Genomic DNA, 22,511 nt, shown 5'->3' on the forward strand with positions numbered 1-22,511 from the left:
AGAAGGTACAGCAGGCACAGATGGTACTAATGCATAAATGTAATCTAGTAAAAGGATGCCAACACCAACCCAGAAAAGGTTCCAAATAACTGCAGTGCACTTACAGGAATACAGTGATTGGCAAGGTGAAAGCTGAGATTTGCAAGAGCTTAGTGTTCCCTAATCAACAATAGAAATTCTATAACAAATGAGCATATTTATTTATTAATTTTAAAAACGCACTTAATACCAAGATCTCTAGGCATATGTATAATAAAAATTCACCAAAACCCCAAACTCGTTATACAAATTATACTGATCAAAGTACAAGAAGGGAAAAAGGGAAAGCCGGATACTAAAAAACAAAGACCAGCACCATGTACCCATTCCCCAGCGTTTCTCAGGAGAACTCCTAAGAGGAAAGATGTGCAATGCAGAGGTGCCTGACAGTCAAGGGATCTAGAGAGTGCCTGGGCAGTGACAAAAGGCAATCCCACATGGGTAGCTTTGCAAACCAAATAACACCCTCAGGATTCAAGGCATAAAAAGACCCACACCAAATCCTAGCATCTAGAGAACATCAGCATCTCCACTAAGCACATCTGTAGCAGTGATTCCCCACGAGGAAAAAATATTTCAAAGAATGGAGAGCCAAACCACATAGCCTGGTCCACAAGGAAGAAGGAAAATGGTGCAACTGCTGAAGGACTCGAGCTGTATCTCTGCAGTGCACACATCCTAGTAGCTGCTAGCACCATTGTGACAGGCCAGCTACTTTGTAGTCCTGAAAAGGAACTCACAGTAGACACCACATTGTCATAATACAATCTGAGGACCAGCTTCTGATCCTATTTCCATGAGCTTTACATGCTGACTTTAAAGGAACTACTTCTGATTTTCAGAAGAAGACATGAGATGAGAAGTGGTACTTAAAAACTAAGAGAAGTTATCTCTAGTATTGCTACACCTAAGTTTGTACATGCCTTGCTAGTGGGAGGTCAGGAGAGCAGAACTAGGGATCAGTATAGTGTAGGACAGAAACATTCCTAATTTACAGACCTCTTGCACAAGATTATGACAGAAACCTGCTGCATGTGTGCTGCTCACCCTGTCTTGCCTCCTGGAATAGCTTCTTGTATGAGCACAATTCCTAAATTCCTCTCTTCCTCTGCTGGCTCCTGATCTTTCACCACACAAGAGCTCTGCAGTTCAAAGGCTGCTCTGACCTGTGCCTGCTACAAGCAGCTGCACCTCACCAGAGCTCCGTCACTCCTTGCAGCACCTCTTTTCTGCCGTCTGTGATGTCCAAAGAAGAGGCTGAGCTTTTAATTTCTACGGAAGGAGCAAGATGTGCAGCCCTTACTTGTAACAGTTTGTGGTCCTGGACACAGGCACCAAGTCTGAAATGCCGGACTGCTGCAGAAATGAGTGTTGCCACTGCACCTTTGTCCCCCCTTTATTAGCACCAGAAATAAGCACTGGGTACGGTAACAGACAAGTTATGGCAATCTCTTCTTCCAGGCTTTCTGAGCCCTGAGCACAGCAGATCGTGGGTCAATGACTAGGGCTTCAACCAGCTGTAATACTAGCAACAATAGCAATAAATTCACCCCGTTTGAATTATGTCTGACATACCATTAATAGACATCTTTGCAAGTCAAGAGCAAAGCAGATTGACAGCGATGCGTAAGAACATAAATCAGATAGCTTTATAAATTCTCCTCTTTCATAATCCAGAAGGTCTAAATCAGATGTGGCGCAGGCCACAGCAGAAAATACATCCTGTGGTCATTTTAATTATTGTGCTGTACAAGAATTTGGCTGTCATGAAGGGTTTAGGCCTTGGTTCAAGGTAGAGGATTCTGGAGCTGCCACTTCAACACCACTCTGTATGGAAAAGGTTTGGTAGGGGGACAGCAGCGATGTCCAAATATCTGCAGAGTTGACAATTAGTAATCCATGTGAATGGAAACGAAAGCCTAATGATGTGCTGTGGGGTTTTGTCTGCGGGAAGGGGAGCTGACTGGTCGACATGTGCTCATTGTACCAGGGAAGCCGACATGGGTTGAGGGGTCGGAAACAGCTTGGCGTTCGCGTTCCTTACTGGGCCCAGTGGTCAATGTCATTAATGCTGAATTCATTATTACGGCAAAGAATCCAGCTATCAGATAGCACTGTAAAGGCTTCGGTTGGTGAAGTGGTGAAGTGACAGCTGGATCACAGTGGCATCTAGAGGGCTGTTACATGCAGTGTGCGCGCAGGCATTCGTGAGGTTCCTGCTGCGGCTCTGTCTCTCCAGCTACGGAGCCATCTCAATCTCAGCAGTCACAACTGTGCTACAGCCGCACCCACCCACCGTGCTGGGGGATTTCCAGGCTTCTTCCAAAGAGAATTCGCTTAAACCCTATCTACGTCTTCCAGCAGATTCATGTTTTTCACAGATTTTAAGTTAGATTTTCCCCCACAGTAATAATGTGGTCATTATTAAAAGGCAAAAATAATTATATATCATCCTAAATGTTCATCCTCTCTTTTCAAATAATTATCATATGCTAGATGGTTGCTGCAAATCAAAAGAGCCAGGCCATGAGCTGGGGTATGAATTCCACGTTTTTGTTGTGTTACAAGCTGAGAACGTGACCCCTGGATGACTCGCAGACATTACAGTTGTAGAGCATCTGCTTCTTACTTACATGGGCTGTTCAGAGAGGATGTTTCTTCAGAAAAGGCTGTGTTAAAGACATGCATCAGGAAGACGAGGCTCTGGGAAGTGTCTGTAAAGGAAGGAGGTTTTAGGATGGGCTTGAAGGGGACTTTCCTCAGCTGAGGTCATGACTGTGGAGGGAAGGAGCTGGAAGAAAATGGTTTTGGTTTATCTGTTGCTATCAACGATGTCAGAGAAAGATAAATTGCATTCTTCCCACTTCAAGTGGTTGCATACAGGGGATGAAGGAAGAATAATTGAGATGTTAGACTTTTGTGTGTGAGATGCCATCTCTAGGAACTGTAAATTTCTGGTATTCTTGCCTTTTTTGATGAAAAAACTCCTACGAATGCCAGGTTGTGGTGTTTGTTGGCTTTAGTGGGCTTCTCTTAAGATCCTCTTCTGATTTCACAAGGTTTGAAATTTTACGCATGTAGAAGCATTTTTTTTTCTTTCTTTTTTTCCCTATAAAAAGATGTAGAGGACTCAAGAAGTCCTTCCTGATGCTAACATGGGGAAGCCATTTGGCACAATAGTTCAGGCCTGACATCAATTTGGCTGCAGTCCTCCCATAATATAAATGGGGTCCCCCAGTAATACTCCTGACAAGGATTCATCCCCGTACATTTAAGAGTTCAAAGAGGAAAGACACTTCTCAGAGAAAACAGCTCTATCTTCAGAGCTCCCCCCTCCTCCTCCCTGCAGAGCTACAGCAGAAATACCACAGAACAATACAGCGGATGAGATACCGCAGAAATTAAGGAAGAACTCTTGGAGCTGCACCTAGAAATAAAATCCCACGATCCCACGCCCTCTGCCTTCTCACTCGAGGTGAGGGAACTCTCCCCACACAAGCTCAGCTTATCGCTCTGGGCATCACAGGGGAAGAGGTGGCCCGGTCAGCGCGCCCCTTTGGGTGAGCGGCAGCACTGGGTTAGGTGTGTGCTGGGACGCCCGCCAGGACAGAGATCACTTTCCCTCTGGCAGTGAGAACAAGCCCGAGCTGCCTTCCAAGGCATAATTAGATCTGAAGGAGCAGAGCCCTCCATTGGCAAGCGCTTGCAATGGGAAAACATTAATGTGTCCTTCAGGAAAGCAGGGTCAAACCTTGCCAGGCCATGGTGCATTTCCATGGAGGCAGAAGCGCTGCAAGTGCGGGAGGCTTCCTGCCAAGGGGTCAGATGGAGAGAGCTGAGGCCCTCGCTCCACAGAACCCGCGACGGGGAAACAGGGACTCTGCAGGCCATTTCCACATCCTTTCCTTTTGCATAAGCAATGCTTGCCTCATCTGAGGAAAACAACAAACTCCTGCCCTCTAGAGACAGGAGACCTCCAGCTCTGCTGAATAAAATATTTGCCACAACCTCCTTTTGAAGCAGATGCTACAAATGCATACAGTTTTATTCTCCCCTAAGGCCCACACAACCAGCTCAGCAGCTCATCGTCCTCTCTTCTCCCAGACCTGGAAGGCCAACTCGCAGGAGAAGCAGCTTGTCACAACCACTGTTTTTCAAGGCAGTAGATTATTTGGAGAACTGCTGAATAAAGCAGTCACAGAAAACTTGGCAAAGGAAGATAAATCCCTCCCTTCCTCATTACCACAACCTGTCTGGGCAAGACAGCAAATGCTCACACTAGTTGAGCACTTTTTTCCCTTAACTTCCCCAGCTGCCGGCAATCCACTCCCCTTCTTGCCCTTCTCTGAAAACTGGTCAGGGCATGAGCTGTCTCCCTGCGGTGTAAGTCACAGGGTGATGGCACTCAGAGACACAACAGGGTACCGACCATACGAATAACCGCGGCGCGTGCTGCTCCTACTGATGCTCATGCCCCGAGCAACCCCATGGAGCCCAGCTCCCTGCAGACACAGACGTGTGGCTGTGCAGCACGTGTGCTGCTTGCGTTCAACCTAATTACCAGGAGCATAGTGTGGAGGGGACTTTGTGGATTACTCTTCTCAAGTTTTCCAAGGTGGGAAAAATGTCTTCAAAGCCTACCCCTGAATCGGTGCTCTCAAGTACCGTGAGTCTTGGTAGAAATGCTCCTTTCAGTGCCACACAACATATTGAGCTACAAATCCTTTCAGTCCTGGTTTTCACAAGGTTACACCACTGGTAAGCATGTACTTCCAAGCTTTTATTCACTGTAGCAACTGTGCGGAAATGTCCATATGTCCAGTTACAAAATAAGCGTTATCAGTGGGGGTGAAAAGCTGTTCTTAATAGCATTTTCCCAAAGCCGCCAGTGTACTAAAAATACTACAGCTAATACCCCCCGATTCCTCACTGCACCAAGCATGTTCATTTACATCTGAGCAAAGTATGTACGAAGTGGTTACCAAGCCTTGCCAGATCGTAACAGCAGCGTTTTGTACGCACGCACGTGTGACCAGTGAATGTTTGCTCCAAACAGCAAAGCGCGCCAACACAAGATTTACCAAACCACATGCACAAGTCAGGGGCGTTTGGGGAAACCAACAAATCAGATCTTTGCAGCTTTGCTGAACAGTAGTGAACACTGCATCAGGACCACATCAGATATAACACATCAGTGGGTTTAAGACACCCACAGGGCTTCTCTCCACAATGTAGTACTTACATTAAGGTAACAGTTTGAGGAAGATGGCTACAGATGAGCTACGTATTTTCCTGCAAGAAACATTTTTTTGACACAGCAGCTACAGCCACCTGGCCATCCACTATGCACTTTATATATTTGGTCACATCTCTAAAATAACCTGTTTTGAACCTTTTACTGACAGTTTCTGGCCAATACTCTAAAATGCAGTAGTTATTTGGTGCAGAAAAAGGGAACTACCTTTTAAAAGAAATTCATGTTGTCTTCCTTTTCTGCACTTGGCTCGCATTTTAGTTGGCCTCACCTAAAGCAAGCCCCAGGGATGAGAGTTGGGTCTGATGTCGGACTTAGCTACTGAGGTATCTGTAACCTGTGCTGGCACATTCTCCTCAAAGCAGTCAGATGCTGCCAGTTCTCATCCTGAAACAACTGTTCTTGAAATTCAGATATGTGTCTTCTGAAAACTGACCTACATGGCTGCCAGATTGCTTGGAAAGATCGTGAGGTGCATGCACACATGCTAAGGAGGCTACATTACATAAATACGAGAATAATAAACAACTTATATGACATTCCATTTATCTCAAGTTGCTGAAGAAATACGACAGTGTAAAAAAAGTCCTTCTAAGGTTAAAAATATATAGCACTATTTGCCCGTACTTTGTTTCTTCTTATGCGGTTGCTCTTTTAGGTAGATTTTGAGCATACCAAGTGTTGCTGCTGGGGTTCAGTGACATTTCAGCAATAGGCTAAGTAATTTTAGGGAAAAAGACAACTTGGGCAACTAGACAGCTCCTGATGTCTATATCAGTAATAATATTTTCTGCAGTAATAATGCCAGTTCCTCAAAGAGATTCACTGCTGATTTATTCTGTGAACAAAATGATACTTCCAGCTGTGTATAGCACCACGAGTCATCTTTTCCCAGGTGCTAAATATGCATCGCCACAGCGTGCTTTGCTGCTGCCGACTGGGACTTCCGCACTTCCAATGCGTGCGGCTGCTGAACGGTGCCGTGTCAGGACGGCAGTCAGTGAGCACGCAGCCCCTGCAACGTGGTGTGGGTTGCCTTCTGTGGGTAATAATCCAACATGTGCAAGGACAGGAAGATAACAACTTCAAGTGGTTTTGCTTTATTTAAGCAAAATATATAAAATAAACATGCTGATGGCGACGCACATCTGCAGAGATGAGGTTTTAGGACTAAGAGCCTGGCAACAGAGCATACAGGTTTCTGTCAGCAAATTCCTGCCATGTTCTGAGCTTCCCAGATCTCTGGGACCAGGGATTTCCTGATTGTCAGGGACAAAGAGCAAGCACACAAGAAACAGAGATGCCAGCATAGGTCTCTGAATGCTACTTAGGGCTGCACAGGACATGGGTGGGTTAGCAAGCGCTCTCCAAAGTAAACATATAAATCAGCCATCTTTTTAAAAAAAAAGATATATATATATATAAACTTAACTTCAGTTGTATGCTCCAGCTTGTCAATGGATATTTATGAGGTGAGTGTAATGTGATAACGGTTATAGCAGTGAAATACATCTGAGCGGGGGAGCTAGTAAAGAAGCACACGAATGTTAATGCCAGTAGAATTTTAATGCCCAGGAGATGGGGGCAAGGTGACATGAGCTGTAGTTAACACTGCTTTAGCTGGCTGTGGGGAGACATGATCAGCCAGGTCTGTTTCCAAAGGCTATAGCACGGTGGGTTTGGCGCACAAACCCAGCACAGGTTTGTCAGAACAAGCTGCTGTCTGTGTGCCCCTCCAGTACTGGGCTGTGCTGAGGGCAGGCAGCAGGACTTCTCCAGTAAGGAAATCCTCACTGCCACACGGCTCCTGCTGCTAGACTGGGAGGAAGGTGTTGCCAGTGGTATCATCTTAGCACCTACTTTGAATCCACACCGGTTTTGTTCCTTTAAAATACCCCTTTATTGTCAACACTCCGTACAAGCCTGCAGGCCAGGAGCACAGGTAGGAGTTTATTTATTAACCCAGTAAGGGAGTTAATGATTCCAAAGAGGTTTGGAAAGCAGGAAATTGCCTGTTCACTTGTATTACTGCAAAGAAGAAAAGGCTTATGCATTCCAGTTCTTTACTGAAAAACTACAGGGGAGAACCTCACACTTGCAACTTTGACACCTTTAGAGAGGCACACCACAGGGAAACAAAGCTTAAGAGGAAACAGAATCAGGAAAACCAGGTTCTCATCTGAGGGCCCTAATGGCATCTACCGCCTCAGCAGGCTGTAGCAGAGAGCTGTTGCAAGACAGCTTTGTGAGGAGCGACAAACCTGGACTCACAGGGCAGAAAGATGCCCTGGCAGTGCTGTAAAGACAGGACCAACATAAACGACATCGCTAAATACTCCTCTCAGGAGTGCCATTATTCTAAAACCCTCTCCTTCCTCGCGGCTCTGCAAGCGCTGAACAACGGGGCTGGAGGGCACAGAGCTCACGTGTGCCACATAAAAGACATCTCCCAAAAGGGTATGTGCTCTTTATGGAGACCCTTCAGCTGTGCTAAGAAAGAAGCACACGATGCTCAGCCTCTGCTGAGACACTGTACTGGCAGACACTGTAAGATCTTGATCTTCCAAGTCCAAAAGGAGCCAATCTTTTATGAAAGCGTGTATTATAGAGGGCAGTACAAAAGACATCTGTTCTGGACAAAAGATGGCTTAAGTGCCACTTCAGAAAATGCAGTTGTTACCAGTCATAAGTCGGATGCTGAACAATTCAGCAGTGTACAGGGAACCTTTACCTACATGTATGCAGTTACTCAGCATGCTACAGAAACACGTCACAAGCAAGGATGATGCACAGGTGACAACGTACACGGCACAGGCTGGGTGGATGGATATCGTACATGTCCCATCTCCAGCCTCTCTGATTTCACAGACTGCTTCACATGCTCTTTCTCAGTTACAGAAGAATGCTGCAAGCGAAGCCACACACACACCAACACCACCAAAAAACAAGACCCAGAGATCTGAGCGACAGTATGTTAGGAGCTGCCCCTTAATGCCTATGACTACCCAGAGCAGCCAGCAATTTCAGTGCTTAGCAAACGATTTCATGTCTTACGCTGAACTGAGGACATTCTGTCCCTTCTGTTCCCCTTATGGTTTAGGGGGTAATATTGGTGGTAGGGGGATGGCTGGCCTGGAGGTCTTTTCCAACCTTAATCTCTCTATGATTCTACAATTCAAGTTTTCGTGTCAAACTGCTTACAGTTCTCAGGTAATCCAAGCCTGTCAGCTGAGTAGCATTTGGAGGATGACAGTGGTGAATGACCCATAGCCTCCAAGGAGACCCCACACCTCACTGGGTCCTTGTAGCACTGAGCAGTTGACACGGGGTTCAAAGTTTTATCTGGAGAGCCTGACTTCCTGTAATTGCATCCTTGCAAGCAATTACCAAAGGAGAGCAAACCGCCAAACTTAAAGCACTTGTTACCTGCCCATTAAATAACGACTCATTTTGGAAAAGTCATTTCAGAAAGCAATGATCAGCATGTCTCACGCAAGTACCAAAGCCAGAGCACACTGGAAAACAGAAGAACATTTTTTTGCTGAATTTCAGCCTTAGTGGTAGGAGTGTGAGGACTGCTGTTACTGTTTTGGCAAACACAGTACACGTTTCAGATACAAAGAGAAGAGCCCGTACATCCATATCTGTGCATTTGTCTCTCCTTTGCATATGTCATATACTAAAAAAGATGCTTCTCAAAAAGCTCTGTGCACTCCAGATGGAACTTAATAGAAAAAAATACACTCTGGCATGATTCAAAGTAACAAAACTCTGCCCAGCCTACTGGGCATTTGTGGAGTTGCCATCCAGCTGCCCCCCCACCCAGGCCCACCCTGCAGTGCCTTCCTAGGCAGTACAGTGAAATGGGGGAAAGGAAGGGTCAAGAGCTTTGCCAGCCTGCGACCTCATTAAGAGAATTCCACATCAGCCTAAACAAATACAGCACACACAGCTTCAGTGATGGCAGCCATCATACCATTGCTCATTTCAAGTCTACTGTTAGACCTTGCCATTTATCACTTCCAGGAGAGCATCGCCTTTCACTCTCACCCCTGCACATCCCAGAACACTTTTTGCTGAGCATTGTTTCTTCTGTCTGTGGTACTTGAAGGGAGGAAAAATAAAACAAAACCCAAGCCCAATGGACTCTTAAATGTTTGACCAGGACAAAGATTTACGGGTGAACATCTTTGCAAGATGAAACTGAAAACGCAGAAACTCCGCAGCCCAGTTTGAAAAAATGCAGGAGGAAAGCAGAGCCCCTTTGTCTCTGTAGATTACCCAGGAGTTAAGCTGTGAATATCCACAGAGCGCTGGGAACGTGGAGGGCCAGCCCTGGCAGTGCGGGAAGTGGGCACAGCTCCAGAGGAGCCTGTAAAGTTTCCTCAACTTCCTCCACCAAAGAGCCCAGCGTTGGGTTACAGATGGTTGGAAAGCAGCGCATGTTTGCTCACACATGCACACATACAAATTAAAGTGCTTCTCATACCTATCTAGCCAACATCAACAGATGAGTTCCAGGCTTGTAGCACAGCACAGTCCAAAAGGCATCCTCCTCCAAATGCTGAGTGCACTGCTCCAGCAGGGCTGTACAGGCTCGCAGGTCACAGAGCTGGAGGAAGCACAGCCATTTCGGCAGACACCTCTTGGACTTTTTTTTTTCACTGCCACATGAGGATCTATCCTGCAGTGTACTAGGAGCATCCCCTTCCTTTAATATTGGGTGCCCTGCAAGGCATTTAATTTATCCTGGTTGCTCAGTAAGTTAAATTCTATAAGATAATCAACAATGTAATAAATGACTTCAGCGTAACATAAAAATATTCCTTCTTCTATAAAAACCTGAGCTGTAGATTTTTCTCTATCTATTTTTCAACTAAAATACTTACCATATTCTTCTCCTGTGGATCCTGCAGTGCATCTTCAAACATTTCATACTTAAGGGTTTTCTTTTCTGCTGAATCTGGTGCATTGATATAACCCCATATTCCATACAAAGATCACAGAATGCTTGCATAACTCATTTTTTAATTAGCGTAGCCCTAAAATACTAATTTAGTTCAATTTTATACTGATGACATGTTGGTATTGTTAAGGTTTATGATCCAGTGATTTACAAGGCATGATACATCTGAATTCAAATTGGTTGTATTGATTGTTTAATTGAGTACGGGGACATGAGTGTAACATAAAGTCACCAAACTGTCTGACCATGGTAACGCTAGGATGGTAATTCACAGGTTTTATTAGTTACATAGAACAAACATGTTTTAATTCTGAAGGCCAAAAATAGACAGATAAATCTACTGTTTAGTAAATAGCACTTCTAGTGATATAAATAGTACTTTTTGTAAAGTTCAGATTAAACAGAATAGAAATTCAATATTCTGTTACTAAAAGCTGAAATAGATACCACTACATAGGGAGTTCTGAATTTGATTAGAGAAACACCTTCCACAAGTATGAATCTTTTTCCCCAAACCAACTTGCACAAAGACAGCGATGCTGGTTATATCACATGCACCCTGATTTGCAGTTGATGAAAACCTACAGGCTTAGAGTGATGAATCCTTAACAGAGTTAAACATTAGTCTTTTATCTTCATCAGTTTGCTCATCTATAATTGAGAGCGGCTCAATCAGAACTAAATACCTTCCTCTGCTTGCCACATTCCACCACATCTCAAAGAACAACATTGCACCAGGGTCTTTGCTTGGGGCGAATCTCCAGGCCAGATTTGTAGAGTATGCAGGTCTTGAGATCTGCCCTTGAGATGGGTTACATGATTAAGAGTCTGGCTGACCAGTTTCCTTTTCTTTTTTTTCTTCTCCTCCTTTCTCCCCCATGACTCCTCCAGTAAGGAGGCTGGGGATAGAGATGATGGGAAGGAAGTAAGCGAGGAGCAGTAATGCCAATTGCTTATTTTCTATTTAGGGATCTTTTCTGTCCCTCCTGAAAGAAAACAGTCTCTAGGCCAGCATTTAATGGAAATAAATATGGACATGAATCAAACTGTGGCAAGCTGAGAGCCAGAAAAAGGCTTACTGATACACATCTTTCTATTTTTGCTAAGATAATATTAAAGGTATATATGGTAATTGTGCAAGTTAGTGTGTTAAATTGCATGTGTGATGAGAGCTCAAAGCCCTTTACATTGGCTTGAATGCTAGTTTTTAATGCATTTCATGTGTAGGTACTGTGAAGCCACGCACCTTGTCACATCCCATTACCTAAACGCAAAAGCTGTTCTCTGCTATACTGGCATGCAATATTTGCTGTTCCGTTAATGACACTACAGTGGTCCTGACCTTCTCATTAATTAGCGCTTTCAGCTTGTTTCCCAACATCCTGATTTCAGCTCTGTCTTCTGCGAGCATCACATTTATGTACAAAAAAAATGACATCTTAAACAGGAGGCCTTGCTTTCATTAGAAATTCCTCATCCTCCAGTCCCCTTAAGTAAGAGAGTAGTCCAGGCTGCTAGAACGGACACTCACACACGTAAGAACGATCTGATCATACATCAAACATACTAACAATGCCTACAGGTGGGTTCAGACTGGCAGTGACTCAACCTTTGGTTAAAAAAACAAACACATGACAAGAGCTTCTTCCAAAAACCTTATAACCCTGACTAGAGGCTGGCAGAGAACATGTGTGTACAAGAGAGTGTTGGTAACAAGATTGCAAGGTACAAGTTCTCCCTGTTTTTCTTTATGTGGTTCTTTAATTCCCTGGAATTAAAGGGCTAATTTAATGCCCCGTTAGTGGTATTTGTTATATAGTTCATGAATGCCATTTTAATGAACTGGAAAACCACCCAGCTCCTCTTAACACACTGCACTTAACCACGTCACGCAGCCAGGTCTCGAAAAACATATTTTTCCTTCAGTGATGATTGCAGACCTCAGGTAAAGTGTTGAGCCACTCAAATGCCTTCTAATCAAAAGATAAATGCAAAACCAAAATGATTAATCCTCAAATCATTTGCCCCAAATTGAAATAAAGTCATGCACTGGTAACTATGTTCAAAGAACTGTGAGAAAGCTACAAATGAAAGCAGAACATTTGCACTGACAGGTAAATTGCAATGTTAATTTACAGTATGGGAGAAATACTGCAACTCCCCCATTACCTGGTTTCTAAAGGTGTTCTGAAGTGTCTTGCTTTTGCATTATGGTATCAACTCAGAAGAAAAGTCCTTGTTGTCAGTGTATATTTAATGTTCGCTTTGTCGTCAGAAGTGCTTGAGTTGCAAAGCATTTGTGGATTTTATCCTCCAAAAATACTTTGCTTCTACCGCAGAATTCATTTTGATATGCTTAATTTGAAAAAGATAAATGTAAAGGCCCATAAAGATGCACCATCCCTTTTTACTTTGCCTTTAATGGAATCTTTCAGTGCTCCGGGTTTATCTCTTTGCTTCTCTTCTGCATTTGTAATCCAGATGGTAGCAGCTAGAAGTTACCGCAATTACCCAGCCTAACTACTCACCACTTCTGTATTTATCATGCAGTTGATAGGAAGTAGGATTATTAGAAGGGCATTAGGAAAAAAAAAATCCTTGTCCTGTCCTGCACTGTGCATGGAGTCCTGCAGTCCATCTAGAAAACGCTGCCCCCTCCATACCAGTCAAGGGCAGGTGCCAACTGAGACCTGATTAATACCAAACAGCACTTGTAATTGTCCTCCGCTGGTACCAATAAAACATCTAGCTCAAAATAAATACATGAAGTAGTATGAAATTCAGGCCTAATTTTGTTTGATTATGCCATAATCTCCTGTGTTTAAAAAGAAAGTAGTAATTTTTCCCCAAAATATGCATCATTAAATAGGATTCAAGAAATAAGCATGGCTCCATACTGCAAAACTAGCACAGTTTGATTGGCATCATCTTTTAAAGGTCCCTTAGAAGCTGTCTCATAGGCACCACAGTTTACTGGAAGTCATCAAGTAGGAAATGAAAGGAACAGAGAAAGAAAAATATCCCCAGCTTTTTTCCTATTCTCCTAATTTTCACAAAAACAAAAAACCACCACCATCAATTAGCTGAGGAGACTTCCAAGTAAGATCCCTCTCACCTCCATGAGACCTGCACACCTGTGTGCCTTTGCAAATGTCTCCCACAGCAGAGAGGTGCAGCAGGCTGGCAGAGAAGGGGAGCACTGGTTCAGGACCCCTGTGTGAGATGGGCACCCAGCTCCTGCAGCGAGCGGCACCATGGAGGTGCGAGCAAGGAGCGGTGCCTCGGCTGGGCAAGCCACCTCCTATGCTCCTTACTGACCACCAATGCCTGACTCGGTGCTGTGCAGCCTACCCCAATGAGAGACTTGGTAATTATTGACAAATTAATGACAAAACATTCAGTAGGTCTTTGCTAATCCTTCCGCGTGCTCCTTCAGGCAGTGTGTAATACTTGCACGTGCCTTGGAGAATGACTTCCTCTGCATGGAGACGCCCCGGCCAAAGGCGCGACCAATACAGGCTGTCCTTGTCCATCATGGAAAGAAAAGGTGCAGTGCCCAGAAAGGCTGCCCAAGTCAGGAGCTGTTCTGCTGAAAGCACTCCTGAGTTCAGAAACCAATGATCAGTGTGGAGCTCGGGTCTTGAACTAAGTTCTGCGAATGGGCATTTTTTCAGTGCTTCTCAAATCAGTAAAAAGGGGTTATGAGCTTCGCTAGGGGATTTGACTCACATCCAGCTACACCAAAAGCTGTCACCCGTAAGGACCCACTTACAGGAGAAGGGTATTTACTGAGGTATGACACCATGAGAACTGGTGCACAGCGATGTTAAGCTCATCAGAAGACACCTTGGAGGTGCAGAGCTGGGGTTACTGCTAATAAAACGCAAGTGCAAGTCAGCAGCTGCTCCGCTAACCAAGTCACGTTTATCTGCACTGTGCTGCGTGAGGATTTGGCTCGGTGGAGTGAGAATCTGTCTTCACTATGATCTTCCTTTACTGTGTGTTTAGATAGGTTTTATTTTGCTCCCAGAAGTTTCTGAGAATTTCAGATCGGTAAATTATCCTCAGAGAAGACCTCAGAGCATTCAAAGTGTGTCTTCTGCGTCATCACTGCTTACCTAACAACCTAAATTTCTAAGTCAAATGTAGTACACTTACTCTGGGTAATTTCCATTAATTCTTAAAATGGTTTTCATGGGTATGTTATCTTCACAAACATCTGAATTTAAATTACAGCCTTCCTACAGCATGTAATATTCAGCATTTGAAAGTCTTGGTTGCATTCATTACTTCACCCACCAATAACAGCTTCTCTCTTTTTCCCTCCAGGGCCGATGTATTAACTTCACCCGAGTTCAATCTCAGTAGAGGAGGAGAAGAGGATACAAGGAGGAAATACAGCCACATTGCCACTTTTCGACCAAGCAGAGAGAACTGAGCACTGCCCCGTGTTTCTTGGACGAAGCCTCAACTCAGAAGGTTTCTGCATTCCCCCCTTCCAGGAGCCAGCATTGCTGTGCCAAGCTCTTATGTTTCACCACCGTGCACTCCCGCTCCGTGACTTGCGACAGTGACAAGCAGCATTGACTTGCATGCCTCTGCTTTCGTAGAACACAAAGGGAGAATACAGACAACCAAAGATAATAATGTTGTTTTTTTTTTACTTTTGTTATTTTTTTAAGGACTACAGATTCTCAGGACATAATGTGCTTTTAGCAGAGATGCAGTTTCTCAGATGCGAGGATGGCACGTGTTATGTAAATAGGGACTGCTTGCCAAAGGCGGAGGATAAAGCTTCCCACCAGGCTAAGCAAACGCAAGAGTTCATTGCCTTACAGCGATGTCAGATCACAAAACCCTTCCGAGTCTCCCATCGCATTGTGCCTTACGGGAACCTTCTGACTGGAAATCTTGTCATTCTAACACTGAAAAGTGCACACGCATGACAAAATGTAGACAGGATGCCTCAAGGTATTGGTAGCAAGCAAGACTTTGCCCTTTAGTTTTTGAAGACACCTTTCTTTCATTATGCACCCGGGACAGGAAGAAAATTAATAGAGCGTTATTCCATGGGAAGACAGCCTGTAACCAGAGATCTTGAGCGGAGTTGGAGGGACTGATGCTTCAAGACCTTGACACTGTGGCTGGTGTTTTTTTTCCCCTTCCTGCATTCGAAGTTCAGTAGCGCATAAAACATCATCATCTATAAACATACCTAGCAGTAGTAGGCTTATGTATTATTTTTTTAAAAATTAAAAAAGCAGTAGCCACTAAGCTGGTATCTCAGGGTTTTTCTCCCCCCGAATCTCCAAGGGCTCTTCAGCGTCACAAGCCAGCAACTCTCTTTGCATGAGAATTTCAAAGTTTAATTAATATAATTAAAGGCAACAGCAAGCAGCAGCCTGTGAAGATTTTGCTCATCTTTTTTATGCCTTTTGACATTGAATGACCTATTACTGTATGTGCATTACTCGGTTTTCAAGGGGGCACCGAGCATTGGTTGAGATTCAGCAGTGGAAAAAGACCTCCTTCCATCAATTTAGAAATTAAATTTACAGGAGCGCCGGCCATCACAAAACATTGACAATGTATGTATTATAATTTTTTAGAAAAACCAGTGTCGTGTCACGTCGACGATGCCAAATTATGTTAGCGTGAGCGGAAACACTGTGGGGGAGGAAGGAGGGAGCAGCTGAAGAAAAAGGCTCAAATGATCCAGTCACTTTCGATACTGTACTTCAGATGCAAAATGGATATTCGAGTCGAAACCTGACAAAGCGCGCCTGCTTTGATGGGAACTGGTATAGACAATGACCAGTGGCTGGGTCAGTGGGATGTCTCTCTGCGAGCAGGGAGGCTTATCAAATGACACTAAAAATAAGTTCAACAACCATCACGTTTGAGGGGAAAAGGCGAACATATCACATTTGGTGGGCATGAATGTGTGCAAGATGGAAAGAGCAATGCGATGCATCCTGGTCTAATTATCTCCTTTGTGCTCTTCACTGAAATTGCAAGGGACATAAATAATTCTGTTGGTCGATGTCCAAGTTCGTGGCACCGCCCAAAGAAGCCTACACATGTATCCACTTGCTTACATCTTTTGCTTGAGTTTATTTATGTCACTGGTAGCCTCATCATCAACAGCCATGTGTGCACATTATGCTATGAATAAAACGATTACCTAAGTTTGCGATCATTTCTTCTTCTTCTCCCCCCTAGTCCCGCGTCCTCTCCACAAATTACACCTCCACTTTGCCAGCTGCACAGCCACCCCTGACCCCAGCTGCAGCAGACAGACCACCATCTTGCGGCATCGCATGGCGTGCCAGAAAGCCAGTGGCAGCCCAACGCGGGGGCTGCTGCCTGTCCCACAAGCATTTAAGACGCCTCAGACACCGGTACGTACAGCATGCAGCATCAGTGATGGAAGCAGAGCGATTAAGCACCTGCAGAGATGGCTCGCCGCTACTGCACCTAGGGCAGCTGCAGCTCTGGTACCAATGGCCGTTGGTTGGGGACGGTCTAGCACAGCGGGGTAACAGAAGCTGATTTTACCCATGAAGCCCACCCATCAACAAGTCCTTGGTTTCAATCAAGCTACTGACTAAACCTCTGTGTCTCCTCCAGCCAAACCTGAGATGGAGAACCCAAACTGAGTAGGTTTGCTAGGACACTAGGCATTCCACATCATTCCTCACAATGCTGTAGCAGTCCAGGCAGAAACACTGATCTCATCAGACAAAGTTATGAACACCTCTGCTCACTTTTACTCATTTTTCCTCCATGTTTAATGTAAATGCTACACTTCCTTTGAGTTAACTCTGGAATTTTCAGCTTGCATTTTGAGCAGTGCGTTGCATAACACGGAAACATGCAGATGAAGAGGATTTTTTTCCTCACATGTATCTGTTGTCTCTCAGAGAATATTTGTAACAAACAGAGCCACAGAAATGTAAATCCACTCATAGTCTTTTGTCCTCTATAGCTGTCTATCCATATTCATTAGAAACTGTGGAATGTGCAATTTTTCACAGAATGGCTGATACCAAGCAAAAACGTATTTCAGGTATCTACAATGATTTTCCCTTCTAATTGGCATGATATTACACTATGTTACACTTTCCATTTAGCTGAAGATGATACCCTTAGAGTTTCATTATTATACAGTGCAGAATATCTGTCACAAATAATCTGGGGTGGGGGCAAGAGGCACAGGGTAATAATGGTTTAAAATCCACTGATTCAAACTGACACAAAGTAAGACTTATCTGGCACGATAGCTTAAAATGCTTGAGAAAAACGTAATCGGTAGGTTTAATGCAGTGCGTCCCTTGTACTGTTTCACACCTTAGGTATCTCCTTACAAAAAGACCGTGTCCTGATAATGGCTTTTCTGTCTATTTGAGCCTGCCTAACCAAACCTAATAGCGTCTTGAAAAGATAAATTAGCATGGGTAATCTAGAAAACCGTCTCCTTAGAAGTACGCATAAACAATGCTTCAAGAAGATGCCGACTGTTACTCCAGTATCCTATTTTTATGTCAAGGTGACCCTCAAAATACACATGGACAGCAACTACGGATAGCGGGTGGGTGGTGTGACCCTTCACGTGTTAAACTGGTTTGGGAGACTTGAGGTGTTAGAAAATTTGGGGAGAAAGAACGCATATTCAGAGCATCCCGTCCCAGGAAGGAAGGTGGTTTTCCAGGAACATGAGCTCCTTGTTCCCATTCCTATCGGGTGGCCCCAGCAACCAGTCCGTAAGGCTGCCGTTCCAAGGCAGGCTTTGGAGATGCCCGCGCATTCCCTACGTGCCGCGCTCCCGTTTGCTTCCTCTCAGCAGTACTCGGGACATCCTGGCTTGGTCTCCTCTAGAGAGAACGGGGTACAAAACACGCACTCTACCTTGCAAAACAGCACGCGTGGCTGTTTTATGTTGTAAACGTGAAGATTAACAAGCAAACATGAAGATTAACAAGCAAAGAATAACTCTTAAAATAAATAAATAAACAATCCACTGGGCATTCATTTGCTTTGTTATCGCTGAGATACCAGTTCTGCCTCCGGATCAGCTCTGTAAATGGCACACACCTTGCTCACAAAGAAAACATACCGTGGATGTACAACATGAGGCACAGCTATTAGGGGGTAGGAAGTGCCAATTCCAGGCAGTGAGAACATCCAAATAGATTCTCCCATAGATGCCACCAGCTATATTGAAACCTGTTTCAGATGCTGTATCAGGCAACAGGAAAAAATCTGAAATGTTAGGAAAATGGAAAGCTGGTTTCACTGTCTTCGTGCTAGATTCCCTGGTAATCCTACATGTCTAGGAGTGCTATTCACAGGCAAGCTGTTAAAACAAAACTGGGTCTCCATGAGGCATAAGCAGTACTCTACAATCATCTCTGATTTTTTAAAAGATTTATAGGTGCTCCTTTTAACTTGACCACACTAAGAGAGAGAACGCACACCCTGCCACATGTAAGAATATCACCAAGAAGAATGACACGTTGCTGACATATTTTTTCCTGAAGAGCAATGTGCAAAATGCACAGAAATACCAGCAGCCAGCCTTCAGAAGCTCCGTTACAACTGAGAGAAAGCAGAATTTATATCAATGAAAACAGTACTGGGGACAGCAGAATATCCTAAATATGACAGGACTGTTTTTATTTTATACATTCTGATAACAGGGGAATTTAATTGGCTGGAGTTAATATGAAATAAAATGAAAATGAATTTTAAGTGTTCCGTTTTAATCAGCTTTTAATTTGAGAACTACAGCTTTCATCAAACATTAATCCGCTGGGCTTAAACAAAGGGAGACAGGTCAGGCTGATCTTTGTAAGGGGTAAGGTGAGGGAATTTTCTTAAGAGCCGCGATGCAGGTTCATTCTGAGTCGCAAACACTGCATGAAAACCTGGGCTGCCTGGTAAAAATTCATGCTGGTATTTTTCCTGCAGGAAATTACCATGCCGCATTTCTCCTCATCTAATCGCCCTTAATGCGACATCACAACTCTGTATTTTCGGTATTGATATTTACTTAACGTCATCACATTCAAATGTCCTAACACGTATGCATTGTGGATGCAATCCTGGCTCTCTCTTTTTTTTTTATTCCTTTTTTAAAGGCAAAAAATAACATTATTTTTAACAGTCTCAGTAAGCGGCACCTCATGCAAGTCATGTTTATGTCCCTTACCCGTAATTTTGATAGACTATGAACACACAGTTATCCGGTCTCTTCGAAATTAGTGGTGACATAAGACTGCACTGCTCATTGTTTTCACTTTTAAGCATGTCTTTACAATTCAAATCATGTTGACGTATTAAAAAAACAAGTGGAATCCACCGGTAGGGTAGGTTTTACCTTTCACTTTTCCTCCCTGCACGTGGAAAAGGACTCGAGGATTTCGTGTTCTGTCACTTCAGACAAAACATAATCCTCCTGCAGCTGGAGAAGTATCTCTTTTATTCATCTCCATTTAGTCTGCAGGGAAGGGTAAAGAAACTGAGTGCTATCAATTACGTTTTTCCAGGTGGGAAAAATGCACATTTTCTCCTGCGGTTATTGACTGCTACCTCACAGCTAAAATAACATTGGTCTTCTGCAGAACAGTTTTCTTTTTTCTAGCTCATTGGGAAGCAGCAAAGGTGCCATCACCATCTGTCTTCAGATTTTAGCTCACTGGAACTTCTTGCTCACAAGAGGAGCCTCTGACGAGAATTTTGGAGGCTAAAATCACAATGTTGGGAGGCAGGGCCTGACTCTGACTGCTCCCGCTTGTGCCTCACACACTGCTGAGGGTGTCGCATCTCCCAAGCAGGGGTAAGGGTGTCCCAGGGCGCCCTGCAGCAAGCACGTGCCTACAGCCTGGTAGCTAATCCAGCAGTGCTGGTGGTGCAAAAGCACGGCAGACTTCTCCGTCCTGTGGCCACTGTGGATTGGGAAGCACGACAAGGCCCAGAGGATCTCCCAAGAAAATTGGGAGGAGCACAACGTTAGAGTAATGCGACTTGAATGTGAGGGCAGAAGGCAGCGGTGCATCCTGTCAGCCCCACATTGATATGTACACACGTTCACAGGCAGTCCTGAAGGAAGTCCTGAACCTGTGCAGGAACAAGGACAGCCAGCAACAGGCTCCACAGCCAGCAGCTTTGACAGCAGCCTGCAGCTACACAGAGGTTTCTTTTTCAAAGAGTAATCTGCTTGCTGGTGGGTGCCACAGAAAGGGTAAATGGTCCTCTGGAGTCCAAACTTTCAGCCTGTTCAACACTATCAGCAGAATGGAATAATAATGGGGTTATCTGTGGTAGAAGCTGAGCTTCAGCATTACAAGACAGAAACACGTCCTTTCATGAGGCTGTTAGAGGGGGTTGTGGGTTTTACTGTTGTTTTCAGCAAGGAGGAAAAGGATCCAGCCCAAGGAGCTGAGTTTGACAGTGATACTATTAAAATGGTAAACATCTGAAGTCACCAAGAGATGGACAGTTTATACCAAGAGAGGAAAAAAGTGAAGCAGGTAGGAACTGATCAAGAACTTAAGAGATTACAGTAAGCCAGAAGTAAATGTAACATTTGCTAATGAGCATTTTCTAAATACCTCTTGTACTGTTACAAAATTACTTTATGTCAAAATTTCTAGTAAAAGCCTTATTAGACCTGGCATGTACTATTTTATTTCACAAATCTGTTTCGCATTGGCTCAATTAAAATTGTTATATATTTTTGGGTCTTGTGTAGGTGCCATCTGTTTAACAGTACAAGTGGGTCCTGTGATGCACTTGTAAATTTTCTGCTGCGATAATTTTTTTAATATAATGAGGGACTTTGGATACAAGAAACCGCCTATATTCAATGATTTTTTAGTTTTTGGCAGTGAACTTGCAATGATTCTTACCGTGTTACAAGGATGGCTCTGCATCCTATGGAAAAGCAAACAGTTGATCTACATGTTTGCACCAAAGTCATATTATTTAATTCACACTTATTTTTTTCGTTTGCTTTTTCTGCCTTATTTTGTAAATGAGCTTATCTTCCCCAAAATGGAATCCAGAGGGATGCTCTCAGCTGGTTGAATATGGCTGTAGCTGCCTTCCGTGGAGCTACAGGGACTTGTTGAAGTCTTTGTTGAATAGATGGTGAAGTGCAAGCGTTGCAGGACTGCGCCTGGCTGTCTGAGGGACCGGGTCTCTGCTGCTTGTGTCAGCATAGATTTGCCCATTATTAAACCCTCTTTATGGAGAAACAAAACCTATCTGGCAGCAAGAGGCCACAAAGTCACCTCCATGCCCAAGGAGCTCCGTGGTTTCTCGCCTCAAAGATATTTCCATGGGGGCTGACTAGCCTGAGTGCTGATCTGGGGGACCACAACCCCACAGGAGCCCTTCCCTTCTCATTCATCCCCTTTGTTGATTCTGAGCTAAGTTACAGAGGAAGGCGAAATATTCTCCTACATGAGATTTTCTGGCAAGTTGGTGACCTGGCTTTTGATGCCAGTGTGCCAGCAACACCCAGAAGTGGCAGAAGCAGCCAGGCCCAGCAGTTCTGTACCCTTTGGAGAACTTGGCCTCGGGTGTCCTGGGAATGAGGACACAACGCACACCAAAACACCCAGACACCAGGGGAGGCCCACAGGGCAGGACCGACCCTCACCTTGCCCACAGCATGAGCCGTGAGTGAAGCCAGGACAGCACAAGGGGCCTGGAGCTCCTGGGGAAAATCTCACTGCACCCAAAGCTGCACTGGCACGAGCATGCCAATTGTGCACGGCTCAGCCACAGACCCCATCCTGTCTGGCATGTGCTGCCACCGGTGCTGAGGCCAAAGCTGGTTGGAACAATACACACAAGTCTCTTGTGAACATGACTGGGAAGTAGGATGCACCTTTTTGAGGTGAAATGCCACCTGTACAGAACTGGTTTCAGTGATGCGCTCTACAGCAGAGCAAAACCCGGGACAAATCTCCTGGGCAGCAACATTCTTATACTTGGGGTTTGGTATGACTGCCATTAGCTCTCACTATTACACTGCAAACACTGAAGTGCTGTTCCCAAATCACAACAAATGACAACAGAACTCCAAACCCAACCCAGGAGTCAGTTTCCCTTTAAAAAAATGTAGCCTCACGTTCTTCTGCTGAAATCCCTGCTCAGTTTCAGGAGAGCAGTATTCGCAGTGGTGACAATGCTGCAGCTTATTTTGAAACACTCAATTTTGTTCTGCAGTCCAGAGAGAGATGC

At 44.4% G+C, this 22,511-nt stretch overlaps 1 protein-coding gene and 1 long non-coding RNA gene across 2 annotated transcripts in view; one reads left to right on the plus strand and one right to left on the minus strand.

Moving 5' to 3' along the window:
* Positions 1-16,447, plus strand: part of ANTXR2 (ANTXR cell adhesion molecule 2) — a 111,405-nt gene extending 94,958 nt beyond the window's left edge. Inside the window, exon 17 of the mRNA XM_027456989.3 lies at positions 14,589-16,447. Within this exon, the coding sequence (XP_027312790.1) occupies positions 14,589-14,627 (39 nt within the window). The 3' untranslated portion in view covers positions 14,628-16,447. The remainder of the gene's footprint in view (positions 1-14,588) is intronic.
* LOC106014946 (uncharacterized) overlaps positions 1-22,511 on the minus strand; it is a 341,344-nt gene that overhangs the window by 40,313 nt on the left and 278,520 nt on the right. The window lies entirely within an intron of this gene.

The sequence above is a fragment of the Anas platyrhynchos genome, chromosome 4 (assembly GCF_047663525.1).
Source record: "Anas platyrhynchos isolate ZD024472 breed Pekin duck chromosome 4, IASCAAS_PekinDuck_T2T, whole genome shotgun sequence".
Lineage (NCBI taxonomy): Eukaryota > Metazoa > Chordata > Aves > Anseriformes > Anatidae > Anas > Anas platyrhynchos.